General features: G+C 47.6%; 1 protein-coding gene across 1 annotated transcript in view; it reads right to left on the bottom strand.

Annotated features, from left to right (window-relative positions):
• LOC144179877 (high-affinity choline transporter 1-like) overlaps window positions 1-20976 on the bottom strand; it is a 30459-nt gene extending 9483 nt beyond the window's left edge. The window contains exons 1-4 of the mRNA XM_077708302.1: window positions 20844-20976; window positions 13604-13759; window positions 6166-6314; window positions 3027-3156 (exon numbers count right to left, since the gene is read on the bottom strand). Of these exons, the coding sequence (XP_077564428.1) occupies window positions 3027-3156; window positions 6166-6314; window positions 13604-13759; window positions 20844-20976 (568 nt within the window). The remainder of the gene's footprint in view (window positions 1-3026; window positions 3157-6165; window positions 6315-13603; window positions 13760-20843) is intronic.
• Window positions 20977-21352: the final 376 nt, after the last annotated feature.

Raw genomic sequence — 21352 nt, 5'->3', positions numbered from 1 at the left:
AGAGTAGTTCTGAAGAGTTTACAATTTCACTTTGAATTATAATGGCGCTTAAATGAAACTGGGCGTGTGCAGGGTAGTTTTAGGGGCTAATTGTCATATAATTTGTTTCGATATGCTTTCTATACCAAAAGAGTTACGGCCATCTCCTGTAATAGTACTCCCTCCGTAGGAGTCCATGTCAACCCACTATGCGCTGCCCAGGGGGCGCTGCAAAACTGACTTCTTGGTAGTGCTTTACGGGTAGTACGAAGCTGCAGGGTCCTATAGGATCCCGTGTTGGCAGAAGCGAAATGAGCTCGGTACTCCCGAAGATTTTGCGTCACCGTTGTATCATAACTTGCTATCACAGCCCGCGAGCCGAACCCCCATGTCACCTCCTCTCCCTTCCCGGCCTGCGCATGCGGCTATACAAGCAAGCCCAATAAAGCTGCGTGCGTCTGCTTTGTGTCATCCACTTCAATATCGTCTCACTGCCACCCAGACATGATGCAATGGTCTCCTGCCCATCCCCGACGCGTCCGATCTCTACCGGCGATCAACATGGCATGAGGAAAAAAGCCCTGCAGCGCAAATACATTTACAGCGTCAAGGAAAGTGCTCTCGCGGTGACCGCACTCTGACTCTTAGGGTCACTGATGGATGGTAGTATGAACGGAATATGAGGTGAGAGCTGCTTGTTTAAACTAACACACTTGTTGACAAGTACGTTTCAACAACGCCCGGTAAAAAAAGAATAATGCAATTGGCGATTATCGTGCGTAAAAGTCAGCGATTACGGCGGAATGCAGACCCGTATGCTTCGCACCACGGCCCTCATGCGTGCAGTTTCACTAAATACTGCTGATTTGCCGCGCCGTTAGGAATAGGGGGTGCAGCGTTTGCTTGCCTTTTTATAGTGTGGCTCAGTGACAAAATGCAGCTAGCCTGAGAAGCGTGAAATCTGTTCTGGGATTTCGAAAGCAGTGGGCGTAAAACGAAGTGGTCAGGCGAACTAAGTGGCCGGTTTGTTTCCTTGTTTGCTCTCCGTTTATGTAATTACGCTGTTGCATCATTTCTTCGTGTTCACTCTTAATAGACTATAATAGGGGTCCGCAAAGTTTTAAGGTGTAGGGCCGAGTCGCATAGAGTTCACACGGCAGAGGGTAGACAGCAAATCGGGGGAGGGCGGGGGGAGGGGATTTTAAGGTAAATAGACAATATGTAATAGAAAAATGTGCCAATAATATTTCACAATAATTCACAACAAACTGGCTAAGTGTGAAGATGTGGGACAGTGCAACTGGAAGCGATGACTTCTCTATTATTCCCTCGCCTCCCTAACCTCGTTCGCGGTAGGAACTGGCGTTTTGGCATTCAGATTTTTAGTGACGGGAGGAGGAGTGGTGGGGGTTCTGACAACGTGCTGGCGACCACTTAGTCAGCCCCGCGGGCCACATTCGACCCGCGAGGCGTAGTTTGCTGGCTTCTGCACTAGAAGATAAGGAACGCAGTCAGTGACGATTGCATGTAAATATTTCAGCCGCACATCGTGTATGCGGCTGAGTTGCGTCATGTAAATATCTCTGCAGGCCGCGGACAAGCCATGGGGTGTTTTTTTTTTTGCGTCCTTTAATTGCGCTTCATTTGTTTATTTGAAGCTATTGCCTCATGTACTCGCTAGTATACTTGTACCCTGCCAATTGTAAATCGTGTGGCGTAAAATGTTCAAAAGCAGTCATTTAGTCTTGGAAAATATGAAACAAAACTCGTTTTCAAGGCGGTGCCAGGCCAGCATTGTCAGCTGAGTCAACTGCGCTTCTCGCGTCTGCTGGCATGTTCCCTCTGAAGCAACCTTTTCCAGCTATATCCCGCTACAGGAGAGCAACGTGATGTTCTTATGCTACTTGTGAACTTTCCTTTGTCAGCCGTCCGCAAGAAGAAAGAACAATTATTATTGTCAGGAAGTTAGAGCACCCGACCTCGCGATACTGCATCACGTCGCGACAATCGTGTCACCTCGGTGGAAAGAAAGCCAATAAATTGGCTTGCTGTAGAGGATATTATTTTGTTTAGCCTGTGCAACTACATTAACGACAATTTTATTCAGTGTGCAGTCATTTAAAAGCAGCACAACTGGATTAAAGTAAGTACAACCAAATTTCGCTCTGGTTTGTCATTGAAACCACATGGACTGTGGCGATGATCGTCTGCTTTTGTGTTACCCACACACGTCGCACATGAGGGGGCGCTCCATGTCGCAATACTCCAGCGTAGCTCCCTATATGGAAAAGGCAGCTTACAATGACAAGGCTTCTAGCGCTCACTATAAAGTCGGCTTCACCTCTAAATGCAAAGCATTGCTGGTAAAACATTTTTACTGCAACAATATAAGCCGTCTTATGTCAATAAATCCGTGCCTAGACCGTTCTTGAGTTTTTATGCATTTTTGCTGTACTGCTAACCGGTTTTCGCGCGGTGGAGAAACCCGCTTCAAAAAGAGCGTGGCACGCATCGCGACAGACTCGTAAAGGCCACCTCTAGAACAACTGATCTGTTAAAAACAAAAATTTGGCTCTCTGAGTTCAGGCCCAAAGGTACCTGGACTGAAGCGAACCCACCCCAACGATTCAGGGCTCAGCGACCCCCGTTTGCTTCATAAGACGTTCATTCTCCCTCTCTCTCTGAGTTCAGGTAGGGGCACGAATTGACATGTCGTAAAATAGCGCAAACACACGCAGTCCTTGCTTGTCTTGCCTTTCCTCCATCCGGGTGGGCTGGCGTTGTGATAAGATATGACTTACACGCACTCGCCCAATTCGCTAGGGTACACATGGAACGAGCGTACAGCCTATGTGCTGACACATCGACATACATTCGGGCTTATAACAACAACCAAGCATCTGGTCATTCCTTATTTTCTTCTAAGGTTACCTTCATTAGCCCGACATAGTACGCTTTGGTCAATTTTGAAAGTTTAGGCTCCAGCAAATAAAGCTCGTATCAGGGGGAGTTAAAACGCCGCAAATAAAGTCCATGATAGCACGTACTACTGGTCTTTGCAGTGGCGCCGATGAAGATAGAGGGAGCGGCATAGATGATGCAGCCCGCAGCAGACATGTAGGACAGCACTTGAGCAGCGAACTTGCTGTCCGAAGCAAGCACCTGCTGAAAGTAAACCTGCGCGGCAGATTGAAGCCCTTTCTTAGGGTGGTATGTGTAGAATGAAGTTTGTGCCAGTGCTGATTTGATTGATTGTGTTTGTCTATTTCCGAACACACTGCGTCGCTTTAAAATGGGCTGATACTATCTGTTTTGACCTTCCCGTGTCTCGATCTTGGAGTGAAATAGATTGTTTCAAAATTATAGATTAATGGAACTGACATCATAAAGAGAAAGAAACGTACGGTCATTGTAGGCACCCGACATTTTCCTGGTTTTCATGCCCTAGTTGGTTTCATCACACTGATGTCGACCGCGTTCCTTGTACGATTAAACACGCTCATCACCGCACACCTTGTGAAGGTCCACGTGAGCGAGAAGTGGCGAATATCGTAGAGGGAAAATATTTGTAGAACTTTGTTGCATAGTTTGCCTTTGTTTTCCACATTTACACTTTTTGTGGGTTCAAGCAAGCATTGTTTTCTTTGTGTATTTGCGCACTCTATTCAAAACGACAAAGCTATCGTGCACTCATTGAAGGAGATTACGCTTCATTTGCCACTTCAAGAGGTGCATGACAGCGCAAAAATATTAAATCACAATCTTACTACGTCTTTTAGATTCTCCGTTGCTAAAAAATGCTACTTCCCTTTTTCGATTAATGAACAGGTAATTTGGGACTTCATTTGTTTTTGGTTTGCAATGAGGCCTCATAAAACTAAACGGAAGGGGACGTCTTACCTGCCAGGGGATCCCACCAAGTGTGGTCATTAGCTGCAGGTCCAGCAGTTGGCCGTAATCCTTCATTTCGATTTTCCCCAACCAACTGTAGCTCGGGAGGCGAATACGATCAGTGGCGTTGCTTTTAGCGATGGCAGGCACGCAGGCCCACTGCGCCAGAATAAGGGTTAAGATGATTATAAAGTCCATAATCGGACTGGCGCAGGAGCCAATGAAAACATGGAATATATTACTCCTTTTAGCCGCATGTCCCAGTGAGGCCTTCTGGTGAGGAACATGCTTTAATCTGCGCATAAGTATTTCCCGTCCTTACAAAAATGGTTACTAATGGGATCCTAGTAACACTTTCTCATGGAGCCTTAAGCGGGCTGAGGTGACACGGCACTGATCGGAGTTATGGGACAATTAACTCTAGGGGTAGAAATAAAATGCAGTGCAGGGGAGGAAAGGACAACATATTCTATAAATTGCATACTTGTGTTATAAGAAGTCTCGACTTTTCTCTCCCGAAAAGGTTTGTCAGTCAGATTGTTGTTGGACAAGCAAGAAAAAATTAGTAGTGCCTTAGCTCTGCTATGCCAGGATGTACGTAACGTGAGCTAAGGTTCAGAAATCCAGTCCATTCCAGTCCATTCCAGTCCAGTCCAGTCCAATCCAATTCAGTCTAATCCAGTCGAGCCCAGTCCAGTCCAGTCTTGTCCAGTCACTGCACCTCGCGCATGCTCAGCACGGCTCTTCACGAGCCACGCGAAACGGCTATTAAGCGGCTCCGGTGCAGCGTCAGACTTGGGTACTGCGCAATTGAGGCGCACACCTTGGCACGCGCCGGCGCCAGTGCGTCTGCCTTGGCTATGACGCAACACAATCCACTGCAATCCAATCCTATCCAATTCAATCCAATTCAATCCATATCCAATCCAAATCCAATCCAAATCCAATCCAAGCCAAGCCAAGCCAATCCAATGCAATGTCCCTCTCGCTTGCGCAGAACGGCCCTTCACGGCACACGCGAAACTGCTCAACCTCGGCCAGTGTAGCTTTCGCTACAAAAAAAAACTCGGCGAACCCTTAAGCTCTTATGCGTTAAGAATGCGAAAGCGTCCGTGTGCATCTGAACGTCTGAGAAGTCTTGCTTCCGCCTGTCTTTGTCAAAGGCCGCTTCATAATCTCGCCGCTGGAGAAGTTGTGCTTTGAGATTCGCTTCCGCCTTTGGGTGATGGCAATCAACATCGCTTTTTGCCTGTTCGCTCACTTGGCTGCGTTCTTCCGCTCACTTTTTTTTCTTTATTGCGGGTTTCGACATCAACAAAAACAAAAATGCATGAACAACAAGGGTAAAACCGCTAACGCTATGGTCGCTAGCGTAGCTGAAGTAAAAACGCGGCATGTTCAACACTTTTTCCACCTCCATAAGCCAGTCTGGTACACACGGCTGGACCTTCCACACCTCTACGATCCTTCTGACGTTCTCGCAGAAGTACTGCTTCGCTGGCCTGGCATCTATTTCACTGTTGCGGAAAGCCATGCGAGGCCTCCATATCCCGTGCAAGACCAAAAGCATTAACAAATCGTAAAGTTCACCATTAGCGTCTTCTACACACAGGAACCGTATACCGTGACAATCAAGAGGGAAATCCTTTTTCAAGGTACGCTGTAGCACATCCCACAGAAAGACCGCGTCCCAACAATCCAGGAACACATGTTCGATTGTTTCGGGCTTCTTACATAGGGTACAGTCCACAACCTACGGAACAAAGAGGCCCTCGTCCTGCATCCACGTTTTCATAGGTAGAACACCGGCGTGCAATTTAAAGACAAAGGATTTGACACCCGATGGAACCGCCATTATTTTGACCCGTTTCAGTACATCTTGCCCAGTTTCTGCAGGGTAAAATGTTCTATACAGTGGAACTGGCAAGCAAACACCAAGGAGATCTCTATACAACGTTTTCCTTGGCACAATGCACAGATATTCCATGGAAAATCGTGTGCACAAAAATCGAGCCGCTTAGACAACTTCACGCTAATAACCATGAATACCCCCGTCTCACTTCCACCTGCCGCTTACGAATATGGACGCCTTTCGAGCTTAGGTGCGTCACCGCGCGTTCTATATATAAAATGTACCGAGCTATCGATCGCTCCAAAAACAAGGCACTTACGAGCCGTTTCGATGTCCACTTAGATGCCGGCGTTTATCACCAAACAGTCAATTAAATGATTTTGCATTAACTCAATATTGCAATGACATTGCACATTCCTGCGGCAGCAACGTTGCGCACTCACCAGGCCAACGAACGTCGTTAGAGCCTGCACGACATCCGTGTACACTACTGAGATGAGGCCACCGACTGAGGTGTACAGCAGGATGGTGCTTGCGGACGCGACTATGGCCAAGGCCGGGTTGAGATCGGCGATGATCGAAACCGACTCTCCTGCGATTAAGAGCAGAGTTGCTTTTCACGCAGGTAAGACAGGCGAAAAGTGGCGAACGACACCCGGCTAACGACGGCCATCGGTTTGAACAAATGCCTGTGGGACGGCGGTCTGCCACTATGGGTGCCGCAGAGGGGGTGGGTGGGAAGATGATGGCGTTTGTTGGCATACCTACTATGACGATGGCTTACCTACTATGAGGCTTCAGCTTATAGCTGGCTGCAGCAAATCACGGCTTTCTACATTTTCTGTGCGATGTGAACCTGTACTCCCAGCAGCCGATCGTATACCCCATGTTTTCCCGGGGTAAAGCTACTTTTCCCTCCATCACGTCCAAAAAACGTGCGTCGATACCGAATGGACACCCAGTGAGCAGCTGTTTTTTTGACACCGACAGCGTCGTTCGTTAGTTCCTGTTTTTTTTTTTTTGCGGAACGGGGAAACACCCCTAGCGAACAATCGTTTTTACGACTTTGACAGCCAGAAGGCCACCACCTGGTGTCGTTCGCCAATTCTTTGGTGATTTTTGGCTACGTGGGTGTTGGCTTCTCCCCTTATCACACATATGAGCCAAGGGCATATCACGCAAGTTATTTTGCTGTATGTTTTATTCAAATCACCTAGCACAAATATAGAGTTCGAGTGGCGTGTACTGTCTGCACTTTACGTTTTGGTACGTCACTTACACATCCCAAGCAGCAGTGGCCTATTGCCAAAGTTAGGAAACCCCATGATCCCACTGGCTTCCGCGCAATCGGCCACCCTTCGGTGACTCGGATGAAAGATTAGGGAGTTTTATGTGACCATCTTTTACGGTCCGCTCCGCTCCGATAGCAAGCAGCAGCGCCATTGCGCATGCGTGGCGCGCTTGGCCGCGAACGGCATTGGCTGCGGTTGCGCTGAGCGGGCCGCCGATATCGGAGCGGAGCGTCGAAAACGGTCAGCTAAAACTCTCTATTGAGTGGGCGCTAAGCAAACCACTACCGGAAGTAGCGCCACACAGAAAGCCCATAGGAGGGCAGGGTTTAGCAGACGGACAAACGCTATTTGGCCAAGCGTATGTCGTTTGTGTGGCGTGTGCAAACACAATGGTCAGCCTGGTGAACGGCAACAACGCAGCAAAAAGTAGTCACCTAAAGAGCCACAGCATCGTGGCATGAAACAACGCGTACTCAAACTAGAGTGTAGCGTAGTAAATATAGCGTCCAAGATGGCATTACAGGCTCTGTAGAAATCGGTCATTGGTGCGTCGGACACAATGGTGTCCGGCGGAATACTTCCGTACTACGGGCCCTTGCGCGTTTATTTTTCGCCGCTGCGGGGGTGGTGGATGGACGCGTTGCTGCGACGGCCACCCCTTTCTTGCGGGTTAAAACCGCGTTGTACTCCTGTCGTTGACTGTGTTAATCTGCCTGGTGGCATAACGCCGTTTGCCAGATTTAAGTGTAGAGCACTCTTTGTGCTCGTCTTGTCGTCGTAGCTCGCTAACGGTCGATGCGACCGCCGGAATCAGACTGTGCAACAGCGAGATAACGGACCCAAGTAAAGCCCGATGTACCGTCGTCAGGGGGGAACGCTGAGGTTTCGAAAACCACGCGGTTTAAATAGTCATATTCGTTCTTACCTCCGGAACCACTGGCGCTTGTCATACATCTCCCCGCTGTTTAGCACAAAGAAAACGGCACTTTCACTTCAGGCAAAATCTGTGTATATACCTGGGCCGCGAAATACTAAAAATGGCGCGTTCGAAATGCCGCGCAAAGGCTCAGGCCGCGCAAAATAAAATTCAGCAGAAATTGAGAGACTTGTCTAGTAATGCGTAGCATCATTTACGGCTTGTATTGAGTGTGAGTTCTTCGATCGAAATTATTGGGTTTTGCAAATTCTGTTCTACAATTATCTCAATTTTCGCTTTTATAACGATTAGAAGTGGAATTTTCGCAAAATCTGCATTTTTATGTAACTGCAAGGTGTTACACACTTCACCATTCTCCGTAAATAATGATTGCAGGTGGAACTTTCGAAAAATATGCATTATTGTTGAAATGCATGTCGTTATGCGATTTGCCACTTTCCGTATTTTGTAATACGTTTGTTATTTATTATTCTTTGAAAATTTCGTTGGACCAATTATCTCCCTTTAAGGTATTATAACGATTGCATTTGGAACTTTTTCTTGTAGTAGTAGTAGTAGTAGTAGTAGTAGTATTGCCACTTTATCTTACATTTGGTTCAGTGTAGCGGGTGGTGGGGGACCTTTGCGACGTCCGGGTCTCTGTCCGTGACGTTTTCTTGTGGTGCGAGGTCAGAGCTCCCCAGAGCCTGCTCCCAAGAGAAGGGGAGGGTAAAGGGGAAGGGGTCACACGGACACTCACAGATCGAGTGGAAGAGAGTGTCCAGGGCGCCACATGAGGGGCAGTGAGGGCAGGTGAATTTGTCTGGGTGAGTGTGCACAAGGAGAGTGCGGTGTGGGAAAGTGTGGGTTTATAAGAGCCGCCACATGTGCGCTGCCGGCGGAGTAAGTGAAAGTGTGGGGGATGTAGGTTCCTGCGGAGGAGGCGGCAATGTTGAGTTATGTGCCTGTATACGTAAGTATGCACGCGTGGGACATTTAGGGGACACCGTGTGCAGGCGTAAAAGAAACGAGAGCCCGGGATATCAAAGCTCGGGCATGTTGGTGTGCCATCTCATTACAACCTACGCCGGTGTGGGCCGGAGTCCACAGCGGCATCACGGGGTGGGTGGGGGGATTCTGAAGAATATTGAGGGAAGCTGTGGAAACGACGCCCCTTGTGTAATTTCGTATGGCAGTTTGGGAGTCAGATAAAATGATCTAGGGGTTGGGAAATTGAGTTAGGGCAAGCGCAATGGCCATCTCTTCCACAGTTACCGAGGAGGTGGTGGCGAGTGTAGCTGAAAGCTGAGGGAATGTTGGAGAAGCGCCTACTACAGCGATTGCAAAGCCAGGCCGGTGGGGTAGGCCACTGCGTCTACGTAGAGAGTGTGCTCAGAGGGTGGGTAGCGGGTGAGGTGTTCTTGGGCTCGGGCCAGACGGCGTCCCCGGTGGTAGGCTGGATACATATTTCGCGGGATCGGCTTAATGTGGAGATGCCCTCAGAGAAGCCGGGGGATGTGAGCTGGAGGATCTAGTAGAAGCGGGAGGTAGGCATCAATTCGATCGAGGATGTGCCGACCAGCCGGTGTCTGGGAAAGGCGCGTGAGCTGCACCAGGATATGGGCTTTGATTAGTTCGTCTATGGTATTATGTAGACCAAGCGCGAGGAGTCATTGGTTTGGGAGCGTGTGGTGGCAGTAGCAGCACGGATTGATAGGCTCTTCGAAGTAAGCCATCGAGGAAGGTACGTTGAGAGGGGGTGAGATCTGCCTTATTGTGAAAATGCAGAGCATTACACACTTCGCCATTTTTCTTAGTTATTTTGATATTTTTCTTAATTTTACAGTTTTTCAAAATTTCTTGCAACCAATATTCTCCATTTACGCTATTGTAACGATTACTGGTGAAACATTTGCGAAATCTGCTTGTTGTGGAAATATCATGGGTTATAGGTTTTGCCATTTCACGTAATTTTTTATAATTCCATTTCTTCCAAATTTATTGAACCAATTAGCTCCATTTACATTATTATGACGATTAAATATGTAGCCTTTTCGAAATCTGCATTACTCTGGTAATGCCATGCATTATACATTTTGCCGTTTCCCGTAATTTCTTGATATTGTTCTTATTTTTGATTTTTTCACAATTCCGTCTGACGAATTATCTTCATTTACGTTATTGCAATTACATTTGGAACTTTCGCGAAATCTGTATTACTGTAATGCAGGGCGACACATCGTTCGCCATTTTTCGTCAGTATTTTCATTTTTTCCTAGTTTTGTAGTTTTCCAACAAAATTTTGCACCAATTATCTCCGTTTACGCTTTTATAAAGATTGCAGGTGAAGCTTTCCGAACTGTGCATTATCAGGAAAATGCCATCCGTTATACGTTTTGCTATTTCCTGTAATTTTTTAAATACTTTTCTGATTTTTTTTTCTTCAAAATTTCGTCTGATAAATTATCTCCATTTAGGTTAATATGACGCTTACATCTGGAACTTTCGCCACATCGGAGTTATTCTGGAAATGCACGACGCTACACAGCTTGCAGTTTCCGCAATAATTTTATGATTTTGAAATTTTCCAGTATTTCAAAATTTCGTTCCACCAATTATCTCAATTTACGCTTACAATAATAACGGTTTGAACTTTTGCGATATCTGCATTATTGTGGCAATGCCGTGCGTTATACGCTTTGATATTTCCGTAATTATTTTACATTTTTCTTATTTCTTAGTTTTTCAAGATTTCGTTTTACCAATCATCCCGATTTACGTTATTTTAACGATTACATTTGGAACTTTCCCGAAACCTGCATTGTTGTGGAAGTGCAGGGCGTCACACGGCTAGCCAGTTTTAGTGACTATTTTATATTTTCCGATTTTTTTAGTTTTTCAAAATTTCCTTCGACAGATCATGTCCTTTTACGCTCTTATAATGAATACAGGTGGAACTTTCCTGATATCTGCAGTATTGTGGAAATGCCATGCATTGTACGCGTTGACATTTTGCGTAATTATTTTAAATTTTCTTGTTTTTTAGTTTTGCATGATTTCGTTCGGCCAATGAATCTCCATTTACGTTATTATAAGGAATACATTTAGAACTTTCCGAAATTTTTATTATTATGAAAATGCAGGGCGTTACACAGTGCGCCAGTCTTCCCAATTATGTTACATTTTTGATGTTTCTTCGTTTTTCAAATTTTATTCGACCATTATTTCTACACTATTATGACGATTATATTTGAACTGTCTCGATATCTGCATTATTCTAAAAATGCCATGCATTATACGTTTTGACATTTTCCGTTATTTCTTAAAATTTTTCTATTTTTAAATTTTGAAATTTTTTTCGACCAATTATCTCCATTTGTGTTGTTGAAAACATTACTTTTGGAACTTTCCCGAAATCTGCCTTATTGTGTAAATGCAGGGCGTTACACGGTTCGCTAGTTTTCGAAATTATTCTATAATTTCGTTTTTTTTTTGCTTTTCAGAATTTTGTTCGACCAATTATCGTGATTCACGCTAATATAACGATTACAGGGGGAACTTTCGCGAAATCTTCATTATTGTGCAAATGCCGAGCGTTACACGTTTCACGCTTTCCCACATATTTTTGTATTTTTCTTATTTTTTTGAAAAATTTCGTGCGGCCCATTATCTCCATTTACGCCATTATAGCAATTATAGAGCAGGCATCTGGGATGTCTGCATTTTTGTGGAAATGCAGGGCGTCACACGATCTTGGCTGGTGAGGGGGAGGGGGGGCACTCGGCAAAGAATGCTACAGATTAAAAAACAGTGCGTTCGAAATGGCGCAGAAAGGCTCCAGCCACGCGAAAAAATGGCGCGTTCGAAATGATGCAGGGAGGATCCACCCACGCAAGATAAAGAAATTACGCGTTCAAAATGACGCAAAACATCTCTCGCATCAGAAATTAAAGCAAGTACAAAAATAACAGAACTCCCGCTGCAGCAGTTTCAGCACCAAGAAGGCGGGAAAATTGAAATGCATTGAGTGGCAGCAGTGAGCGGATAACCAAGCGGCAGCCCATTAACGCAAATCACTGCTCTTCACCCCCCTCAACCTTCACATTGAGTGAAAGGGCTTCAATTTTTAGCTATTGTCTTGCCGGCTTTGCTTGCTCCTGGCGAACGGCCGTGCTTCCACTGCTGGTTCGGGACGTGCAGTCTGCATTAAAGCAAGACTAATGAGCAGCATGACAGCTACGGATGTATCAGGCTGACCTCATTAGACAGAAGCTATAAATGAAGCTTTGTTTTCATTATTTTCGGGAGCTACATAGTGATATTGCCGTGCGATCAAGTAATTACACAACCGCTAGACTTTTCCGTCGGTTTCGTTCGATTCTCGCGCGTCGGGATAAGCAGAAGTGAGTGACGCCGGCCGCAACACTGTAACCAGTCTAATACCCAACCAGTTAGGTTTGTAGCGTCATTCGGAATGTCCCTTTATTTGGCTACCCCTCAACAACACAACGAATACAAAGGTCACACAGCTCCTTATCTATCTCTAGGCTGTCAGAGAAAAAAAAACATGCGAAAGATTTTGTTCACAGCCCATATAATTTTTTGTGTGACTACAGTAGGCACACCAAAATTCCATGCAACCGGTGGCGTGTTGCTTTGTCTACTAAACGTTTTTTCTATTACCGTGTGCGACTACCATTTTGTGAAGCACATTTCCGGGAAACTGCGGGGTGTTTTCTCAGAAACAAGCCAACGAGCTTAACTGTAATTGAAGGGCAGTATTGAAAAATAAATTGGAGTAAGTGCAGTACGTTTCATATTTGGGAGCGAGTGCTAACAAGCTAAAAGTTTAGGCTGAATATTTTCACACATGCGTGCGCTAAGGATGGTGCTAGGGGCTGTATTTAGTAAGCAGCGTGCATTTTCCACTGTAGTGAACGATGTTTTTACTTATAAATAACAGGCGTTATGAAAACATTGAAAACATCTTTTATGGCGTTTTATGGTTTTTAACACGCTTACTCTGTAGGAAAAACACAAGAAAGCACCCTTTTAAAGGCGTTTTCTTGTTAGTTACACCCTTGAAAGTGGTGAATTTTTTTTATACTCATAGGGTGTATGTCTTTCATTTATAAACAAAAACGATGCAAATCATTTTACAGTCGGGTACGCCACAATGAAAGATTCGTGATTCTAGCATTAGGTTGAGCATTCTACTCGATAAAAGATCGGTTCCGCAATATCAGGTATACAGTTTCTACCTGGTTTGCGTGGGGGCTGAGTACAATGCTATTAAAAAAAATGCTTTATGAGGCAGGTGTTGAGGCCTCCAACAATTTCTAGCTTCTGTGGCGGCGTACATTTCAAATCCGTTTGTCATGCTTGGCAATTTTCGCCATTGGGTGCTCGGTTTCTGGTACGTCAAGGACTTGCGTGAAATTATAGCCTATGAAAGTTGTAGCCGTGGCTTCCATTTTTCTGCAAACCATTTGAAAAAAATTTCAAACACAATTTCGAACCACAAGAAATTGTGGTTTGCTAGTGTCAATGCTTACTGCGCAACGGAAGTTGGCAGAATAGTTGGAAGGAGTTTGAGCGAAAATCTGTGGAAGAATCTGGTGCCAGCAAGCGCCGGTCACATGACCTCTCTAGGAGGTGCTGGGTGGTGCTTACCTAAAGCGGCAAGGTTGGCCGCCGTCCAGAAGAGCTCACCGAGGACTGCGGGCAGGCTCAGGGGAACTGCGATCCAACGCCCGTAATGCGCTTGGAACGGGTCCAGCATCGTTAGCGGCTTCTGAGCTCGCATCTTTTTACAGAACATCACCCCGCCTGGATATGAGCACAGAAAGGGAGGAGGGCACTGTTGCTCACTTGCGCAAATTTCCTGTTGCCAGAAGAAGCGATTAAGACAGTTCGGGAAGATTAAAATTGCGAGATTGATAACCATGGCAAAAACAAAGTAACGGAAACCGTAAAAGAAGATACGATACGTAATGGCAGGAAACTGTGAAGAAGTCGCCCGAGGTGCGTAGACCGTGAAATCCTTGTTAAGGAGAAAAAATCCAAAGACTGGTTTTGAGAGAGAAAAATTACGCCCACCTCCCCTCGCGGGAACCCTTGTGTGATGCGACGCTGAGGGGGATTCAAGCGCAAGCGGAGAGACCCGTCCACCGAAAGGCCGCCGGAGAGCGGCACACCGGTTATATGCGCAGCGCGACCGAAGAAGAGGAGACCGCGGAAGAGAGAGTACTGCACATGCGTCGGCGCCAGTGCGTCTGCCGCGGCTATGACGCAACACAATCCAACGCAATCCACTTTAATCCAATCCAATCCAATTCAATCTAAGCAAATCCAAGCCAATCCGATCGAATCCAATCCAATGCCCCTCGCGAGAGAGTGTTCGCTATCGGAAAGGAGAGGGGGTGACCGACGTATAGCGCAGCTGGCGCGGCGAGGAGAATGGGGGAGGGGTGGACGGCGACAACAACGCCGGATGGATGCAGGGACAATGCGAGTGAATGAGATGCGTCGAATCTAAAAACAAACAGATTAGCTGCGCAAACGGGAGGACACGATGAATGTGAGACACCAAAGCTCGCCACCAGAAAAACCGGTCCGCTATCAAAGGCGACGCGAGAGCCAGTCTTGGAAAGAAAAGGGAGAGGGAGAAATGAGTTTAAGGTGAGTTGAAAGTGATGGTGGCGAAACATAATAGTCCCAAAGATCGTTGTCGCACATACATGTTATTTAACATATAATTAATTGCGGAAAAGGTGGACTCCTGGGAATGGTAGCACGACCTGATCAAAAATTTTTGATCGTGGTCAAGTCTAATAAATATAAATGTGGGATGAGCAAGGTGGTGTCAGGTTAAACGCCTGCTTTCATATTTAAATATAAAGTAGAAAATGAGGGTTTATAGGCTTATAAGACTTTCTTCGTGATATCTATCTGTCTAGTATAGGACAGATAGCTCTCCCATAGACTTGCAACTGCTGCTATCTTGCGCTGTGCTAGTCTGTTCTTAACAACCAAATTTTAATAACTCATCCTTCAATCTAGTTATCTGTCTTGCCCTACTTCTCGTGCCGTCTCTCAGAGCTCATTCTAGTAAACTGGTGGTCTATAGGCTTTTAGTTCTCCGCACCACTAGTAAAATCAAGCTCCAGTGCTTTTCGAAAATGATGTACACCCTTTTTTGTCTCTAACACTCTTACACAACCTAAAAAAACGAAAACACCCCCTAAAATGGTGTAATTAACAATAAAACACCTTTTGAGAGCGAATACTCTTGGTGTTTCTTTATTGTAGGGTGTAAGAGTATTGCAATTTACCAAACTCTCTAATGGGTGTTGTCTTTTTTATTTTATGCTAGGGTGAAGGGGTGTTAGTTATAGACAGTCATTTGCACCTTGTTCCACAACTTAAGACACCCCTTTACAATCAATCTTTCTCAAGGTATGGATCGGCACTGACGACTTAATATAGCGATATTTTACCTAGTCACGTCGTATGTCGGTAAACAGGCTAAAGGGAGAGTATTTCAGGTCAATTCTTCATGAGCTTTGATTTGTTTATATCTATCGCTAACCATACAACATATCAACAAGATCTGATTTGTAAATTTCTAATCCCTTAACCATTCTGCAGTATCCGGTGCCCTGCATTCACCCTAAAGCTTCCAAAATACCCCTCCGGAGAAGCAGCGAATGATCTTGGAGTAATGGTGTCAACCTGCTTGACCCACCTACCGGTGGACAACTTCCCAATCTTTGTAGGCTGGGGGATCATATACCTGGCAGTTCTTCTAACAGCGGGGCTGTTGTACAAGTCGTAAATTAGGTGTTGCAGAAAAAAATACCAAGAAAATGCAGAGCGCCCGTGATGGCGTGCCTCGCGGCGGCCGCCGAGCGTTCCCAGCGCGCGCGAATTTCTTTAGCAAAAAACAAACTAGGAACAAATTACACGAACTTCCCACGTTGGAACCCTGAGGCGATGCAAAGCCGTGCAAACTCGAGATGCTTGACATCTCCTCAGGGGTTCCACGTGGGAAGATGGTGTACTATTTTGCTTTTCGCCTCCATCAGAAAAGCGGCCGCCCCGGCCGGGAATCGAATCCGCGACCTCGTGCTCAGCAGCGCAATACCTGAGCCACTGAGCCACCGCGGCGGGTGACTGCTAGAATCATTGGCGTCCATTGTCAGCTCATCGGACGGCGCAGACCGAAGCAGCAACTGAAGGGAGCAGCGGCGCGGACCTGGTTTATTTGAAGTGGCGAAGAGGGGGGAAGATGACGAGCAGCGCGCACAGTTGTTGAAAAGAGGAGAGAGTGACGTTATATAGAATAGAGTAGACGGAGTGGAGAGGAGGAGATGAGAGAGGAGACGCGCATGCGCGCTTATCGCGCAGCTGGCGTGGAGAGTGGGAGACGAGGAGCAGCGCGGGCGCTATCAAACAGCTGGTGGGGAGAGGGGGAGAGGTGCCGACAACGGAAGGACGCAGGACATAGGCTCGAGCAAGAGCTGCTTTGCATCTAAAACCACCAGGAGGGAGAAAATGCCGAGCGCTCGTGAACACGTGCCTCGCGGACATCGTCAGTCCCAGGCTCTCGCAGTGGCTTTAGCAAAAAAAAAACTCCAGCGCTCTTGTTAAGCGCTACCGTGAATGTAATACTTGGGATAAGGAAACGACGATATCGATGCATATGGCGATGACTACTACTAGCACACGGCAAAGCCACAACGGGACATCTAAATAAACAATTTTAAACTTTTATAAATGCGTGGCGATGTGTCCTTAAAGGGGTCCTGAAATGCCTTCCGCCGATGCATGGATGTACATGTAACCAAATAAAGCAATGTATTAGCAATCTCCTCCTGCAAGAATTTTGTTAAAGCGATGAGTATTAGCTGAGAAATCGTAAATCAAAAACCGCGAATTATCGTCGCGCCGTATTTCCTCCTCCTTTCAACTGTTTCTTCGCTGTTGGCCTCCCCTCCCATGATGCTCCGCTCCTCAGCGGTGACGTACTTCCGCTATTGCGCTCCCACAGACTGCCGTCTGCTACGGGCCAGCTCTTTCGGCTTTTTCATCTCTGTAGACACCATGGAGACAGGCTGGAAAAGCGAACGAATGACCTGGCCGCATGTGTGCGGCCTGGCCTTGCCCTTTCGCGGTGTACGTAGCTGCAGGGCTGCAGTTGGTATCGGCGGCGAACTCGCAGCCGCGTGGGGAGAATCGTGCGCTCGTTCCCTTTGGTGCACCGCGCACTGTTTATCCAAAAAGCGCGGTCTCAGATGTGGCCCCGCTGGTGCCGGGTGTTATTTTGCGGTGGTTGTAATTCCTACTACCGGCGGCATGTGAAAAAAGACATTTTCAACCGACACAGAACCCGTGCACAAAACGCGCCGGATCGGATCGCTTTATCAGCGGCGATGAACGTGAAGGCGAAGAGCAAACCAACGCTGCACTCGATCAGCGAGAACCCGTGTTCTGACAAGCTGCACTCATGTGTTGCATTCAACACTGACGGGAAAGCGTTTGTTTGCACTTGTTTGGATAGCCGTAAAATGTCCAAACACTCCGGCACTCCGCTAGCAGATCAGCCGGCGAGACATTTCGGAAAACATTTGACAGATGGCGCCGTATGCATTAGTGTGTCGCTACGCAAAACTGATGAGACGCTCTACTAAAACTCCCATCGCGGTGTCACGTAGCGGGACGCAAAAATTTAGCGTTTAGCGTATGCAAAGGCCACAAACGCTGTACTAAAACTCTATTAGCAGCAAAATAGCGTGCGTATGTGAAACCGCTTGCGTTTACAAAGCTGCACGCCGAGCGCGTACGTTTCAAACCTAGTGACATCGTTTAAACACACTGGCAAGCACAGTGTAACGTAGTCAGATATCAACCGTATGCTCAGGCGACAAGCAAGAGCTTGTTTTATGTGGGGCGGAGATTGCGCATAAAGGCCCCTTCGCACTTGCGACGAAAGCGAGTGAGAGCGGCAGGAATTCCGTCGCTTTGTCGCGCGACGATCGTTTTTGTCGAATGGTCGGGACAAATTTTGGTTGCGCGACAGAATTCCCGTCGCTTTCGCTCGCTTTCATCGCAAGCGGGAATGGAAAGTTCTGCCGCTGCCGTCTGCTACGCAGCTCGGAGGTAACCGCGCGATCTGCTCGGGCCGGATGAACGCACTCCCGCACGGCACCGCCCCAAGCGGCAGACGGCCGCGTACATCGCTCCCTGCGCCCGCCTGGAGCCCGCCCTCGGCACACTAGCCAGTATATTTCAGGCACTATAATGGAGGAAAGATCTTTTGCTTCCGATGAACCTAGTTCTTTGCCCCTGTGTTTTTAAATACGTGAAGTGGTTAGCACGTCGTCCTCACGCAGCTCTGTATCGTCGTAGCATCGCTGATTGTCCGAACGAAGCTTGCAGCTAAGCCAATGCAGCGACCGAAGCTGTGTGTGTGTGTGTGCATCGCCTCCTGTGTGTTGTGGACGCGTTCGTTTCGCGATGAAATGCGACATTGTACTTCTGCGGGTGGATAGTGCTTCCCATGGTCTGGATTATCTTTCTCGAACGACGTACCACTCAACCTCGCATGGGGTATGTGTAGTGTGCCTGGCTAAAAGCCTTCTCGCTTGCGCGCCAGAGTTGTGACTTGCTGCTCGTCCCCGCAAACCGGGTGTGAGGTGAGTGCCGTATTTACGACGGGCAGGAGGAGGCAACTCATCGTCTGTCAATCGCGGTTCAGACTTGCAACGCATGTTGTGACGTTGCGTTCGTTCGAAACGCATCTCTGGATTGTTTTGAAGTTGAATAAAATGTACGCGTCAAACCTGGGCATTCGGCTCAGGGCGTTCTCTGCGATTGCACCAAAGAAGTGCCACGGGACTTTCTTTATGGTACGTACTCACGTAAGATAAAATCCACGCCGTGTTCTGGCCGTGTTGCATTCAATACAAACGGTTAAGCGTTTGTTTACACTTGTTTCGTTTGTCGTAAAATGTCAAAGCACTCCGGCACTCCGCTGGCAGATCAGCCGGCGAGCCGACGCTGAGCAGACGACTCATCTCTTTGCCGGAAGTGCGTGAAAAAGCCGCCCAATAGCAGGATGTCTAGCTCATGACGAACATCTGGGAATCGATGATGTAGACATGTGAAGATGGCGGCGTCCAAAAACACGAAGGAAAGGGTGAGAAAAAGGCGACAAACTTTGCAACAAAAGTGTGAGCTTTCCGCTGCGCGTAAAAGAGTAATACTTGGCACAGGTGACGTTGGCGACCCAATCTAGCGATTGCGCTAGTTCATTTAGTGTGCTCAAAATGCCTTTCAGGGCCCCTTTAATACTGACGTATAAAGATTGGATTGGGAAAACTTCATGGGGACTGCGAATAAATAAAGTCCTTTTGCTTGGTCTTCATGACTTAGCCGTAGGCGTCACCGCGGATGTTGCCAGCCGGGCTAGGGGTCCCCTTTTCCCCATTCCCCTGATTCGCCAGTGTCCCGGTGAATCTTTGGACAGCCTGGAGTTAAAGATTTTGGTCCTAAGTCCCTACCGCCTCCCCGAAGGCAGGCGCAATTCTTCTTGTGTTTGATTCACCTTGGTATGCGAGGCAATCCCAGTAGATGTGCTCGAACTTAGCTGGGGCTTTGCGACACACCCGACAGGTGACATCAGATCAGGGTACGCCTCCGGATACATCAAGTGCTTTCTAGGTAGGGGCTCGGGAACGTCTTTGTTTAGAGTTTCCTATAGATTAGCGCCTGCTCCCTGCTACATCCTTTGCAGGGAAGTGGGAGCCTGCATCTGGCAAATCGATAGGCCTGAGTAATTTCTATATACCTAGTCACCTGGTCTCGTGTGCTGTGCAACAAATGCTCTCCAACACTTTGCTCGGCGTGGTTAGTGAGTTCGCCCGCACGAGCGTGGGCTCAGAACGTTCCGACAGCGTCGCTGCATGTACCGGAAACCACTTCATCTCTTCCCCATGAGACTTGGTTGTCTTCGCAGTATTTTCTCAGTTACGGGGAAAACCCTGCCTCTGGAGAAGTTTTTCACATCTTGCCTGGAATCACTCCGGACAGTTGTGCTGCCGGGATCTTTGATTGCCAGGCCTATCGCCACCTCCCCTGTTTCCTCTTGTCTGCCACTCGCAACGCTGGCCGCCGCTCAGAAGTTTCCGTCGGCGCCGACCACTTTCACCACTAAGTCCGGTTTGTTGTAGTATTCTGCTGCATCGACGTAGCGGTTTCCAGCATCTCCGGCGTGTAGCTACTCCCGCGCCTTGGCCAGTGCTCGCCTTCTGCATTCGTTGTACTCCAGGTGCACGTTGCGCGGGACTGCATCCACCTGGATTTTGGCCCCTGGGGTCGTCACGTAGCTGTGTCTGCGAGGCCTGTTGTTCTTGGTAGTTGTAGCCCAGCTTGTCCAGGATTGCTCTGCTTGCTTTTGCAATGGTCAGCCTCTCTAGCGGCGCCACCCGTTGGGCCCCGATGACTTCGTCCAACGTGTTGCGTACGCCAATGCTAGAAGTCACTCGGTACTGGTGGACTCGGGTAGTACGATGGCCATCTTATATGCCCTTTGTATGAGCGATTCCAGCTTTTTCTCTAATAGGCCTACCACTTGTGAATTGCCGCCACGTATGTTACGTGGCTCATGACAAATGACTGCACTAGGCGTATAAGGTTCTCCTCGCGTAGCCCCCTCCTTCTGCTTGAAACCCGTTTCATGAGCCGAAAGGCTCTGGCCGCCTTGCCGATAATATTCGCATTGTGCCTCCGTTGTTGCCCTTCTCGTTGAGAAGCATGCCCAGTACTCCGGTGTAAGATACCCTGATGATCGCGGACCCGTTCTGGGTGTAGATCTGAATATCGCCTCGTTCTCCTCGTTGTCCACGCTGACAGTCCTTGCGCTTGTACAGTACCAGCTCAGACTTACTAGGTGAGCATCTCAGGGCAGTGCCCTCGAGGATCCCATCGACGGTCCTCGGTGCTTTCTGCAGGACCTCTTCAACTTGGGCGTCGCTACCTCCCATGACCCACCGGGTGATATCGTCGGTTAATAAAAGCTCCTTGAAGGTCGAGCACCAAAACAATCCTGATGTTTCGGGTGTCCCTGTCAATGGTTAGTGTCAATTGTACCATGGAGTCTTGCTTACAGAGATTCCATCGGCGCCAAAGGGTTGGTGGGGATGACTGTCTTGGAGTGAATTTCCTCTCGGGTGGTGCTGAGCGGTATTACCCTTATTACGCATTTAGCAGTGTCGTGCAGGGCGGTGATGTACCTCACACTTCGTATTGCTGTCCTCTTACGTAAGTTGTTTGACTTGGTTGGACCGTTTGGGCAGTTCGTCCGTCGTCATGCAAATCACAGTGGTATTCTGTTGCGCGTTGACGCACAGAATGCGCTTT

The sequence above is a fragment of the Haemaphysalis longicornis genome, unplaced genomic scaffold (genome assembly GCF_048455015.1).
Source record: "Haemaphysalis longicornis isolate Haplotype H1 unplaced genomic scaffold, Haemaphysalis longicornis Haplotype H1 scaffold_4, whole genome shotgun sequence".
Taxonomy (NCBI): Eukaryota; Metazoa; Arthropoda; class Arachnida; order Ixodida; family Ixodidae; genus Haemaphysalis; species Haemaphysalis longicornis.
This window is presented reverse-complemented; position numbering and strand designations above follow the sequence as displayed.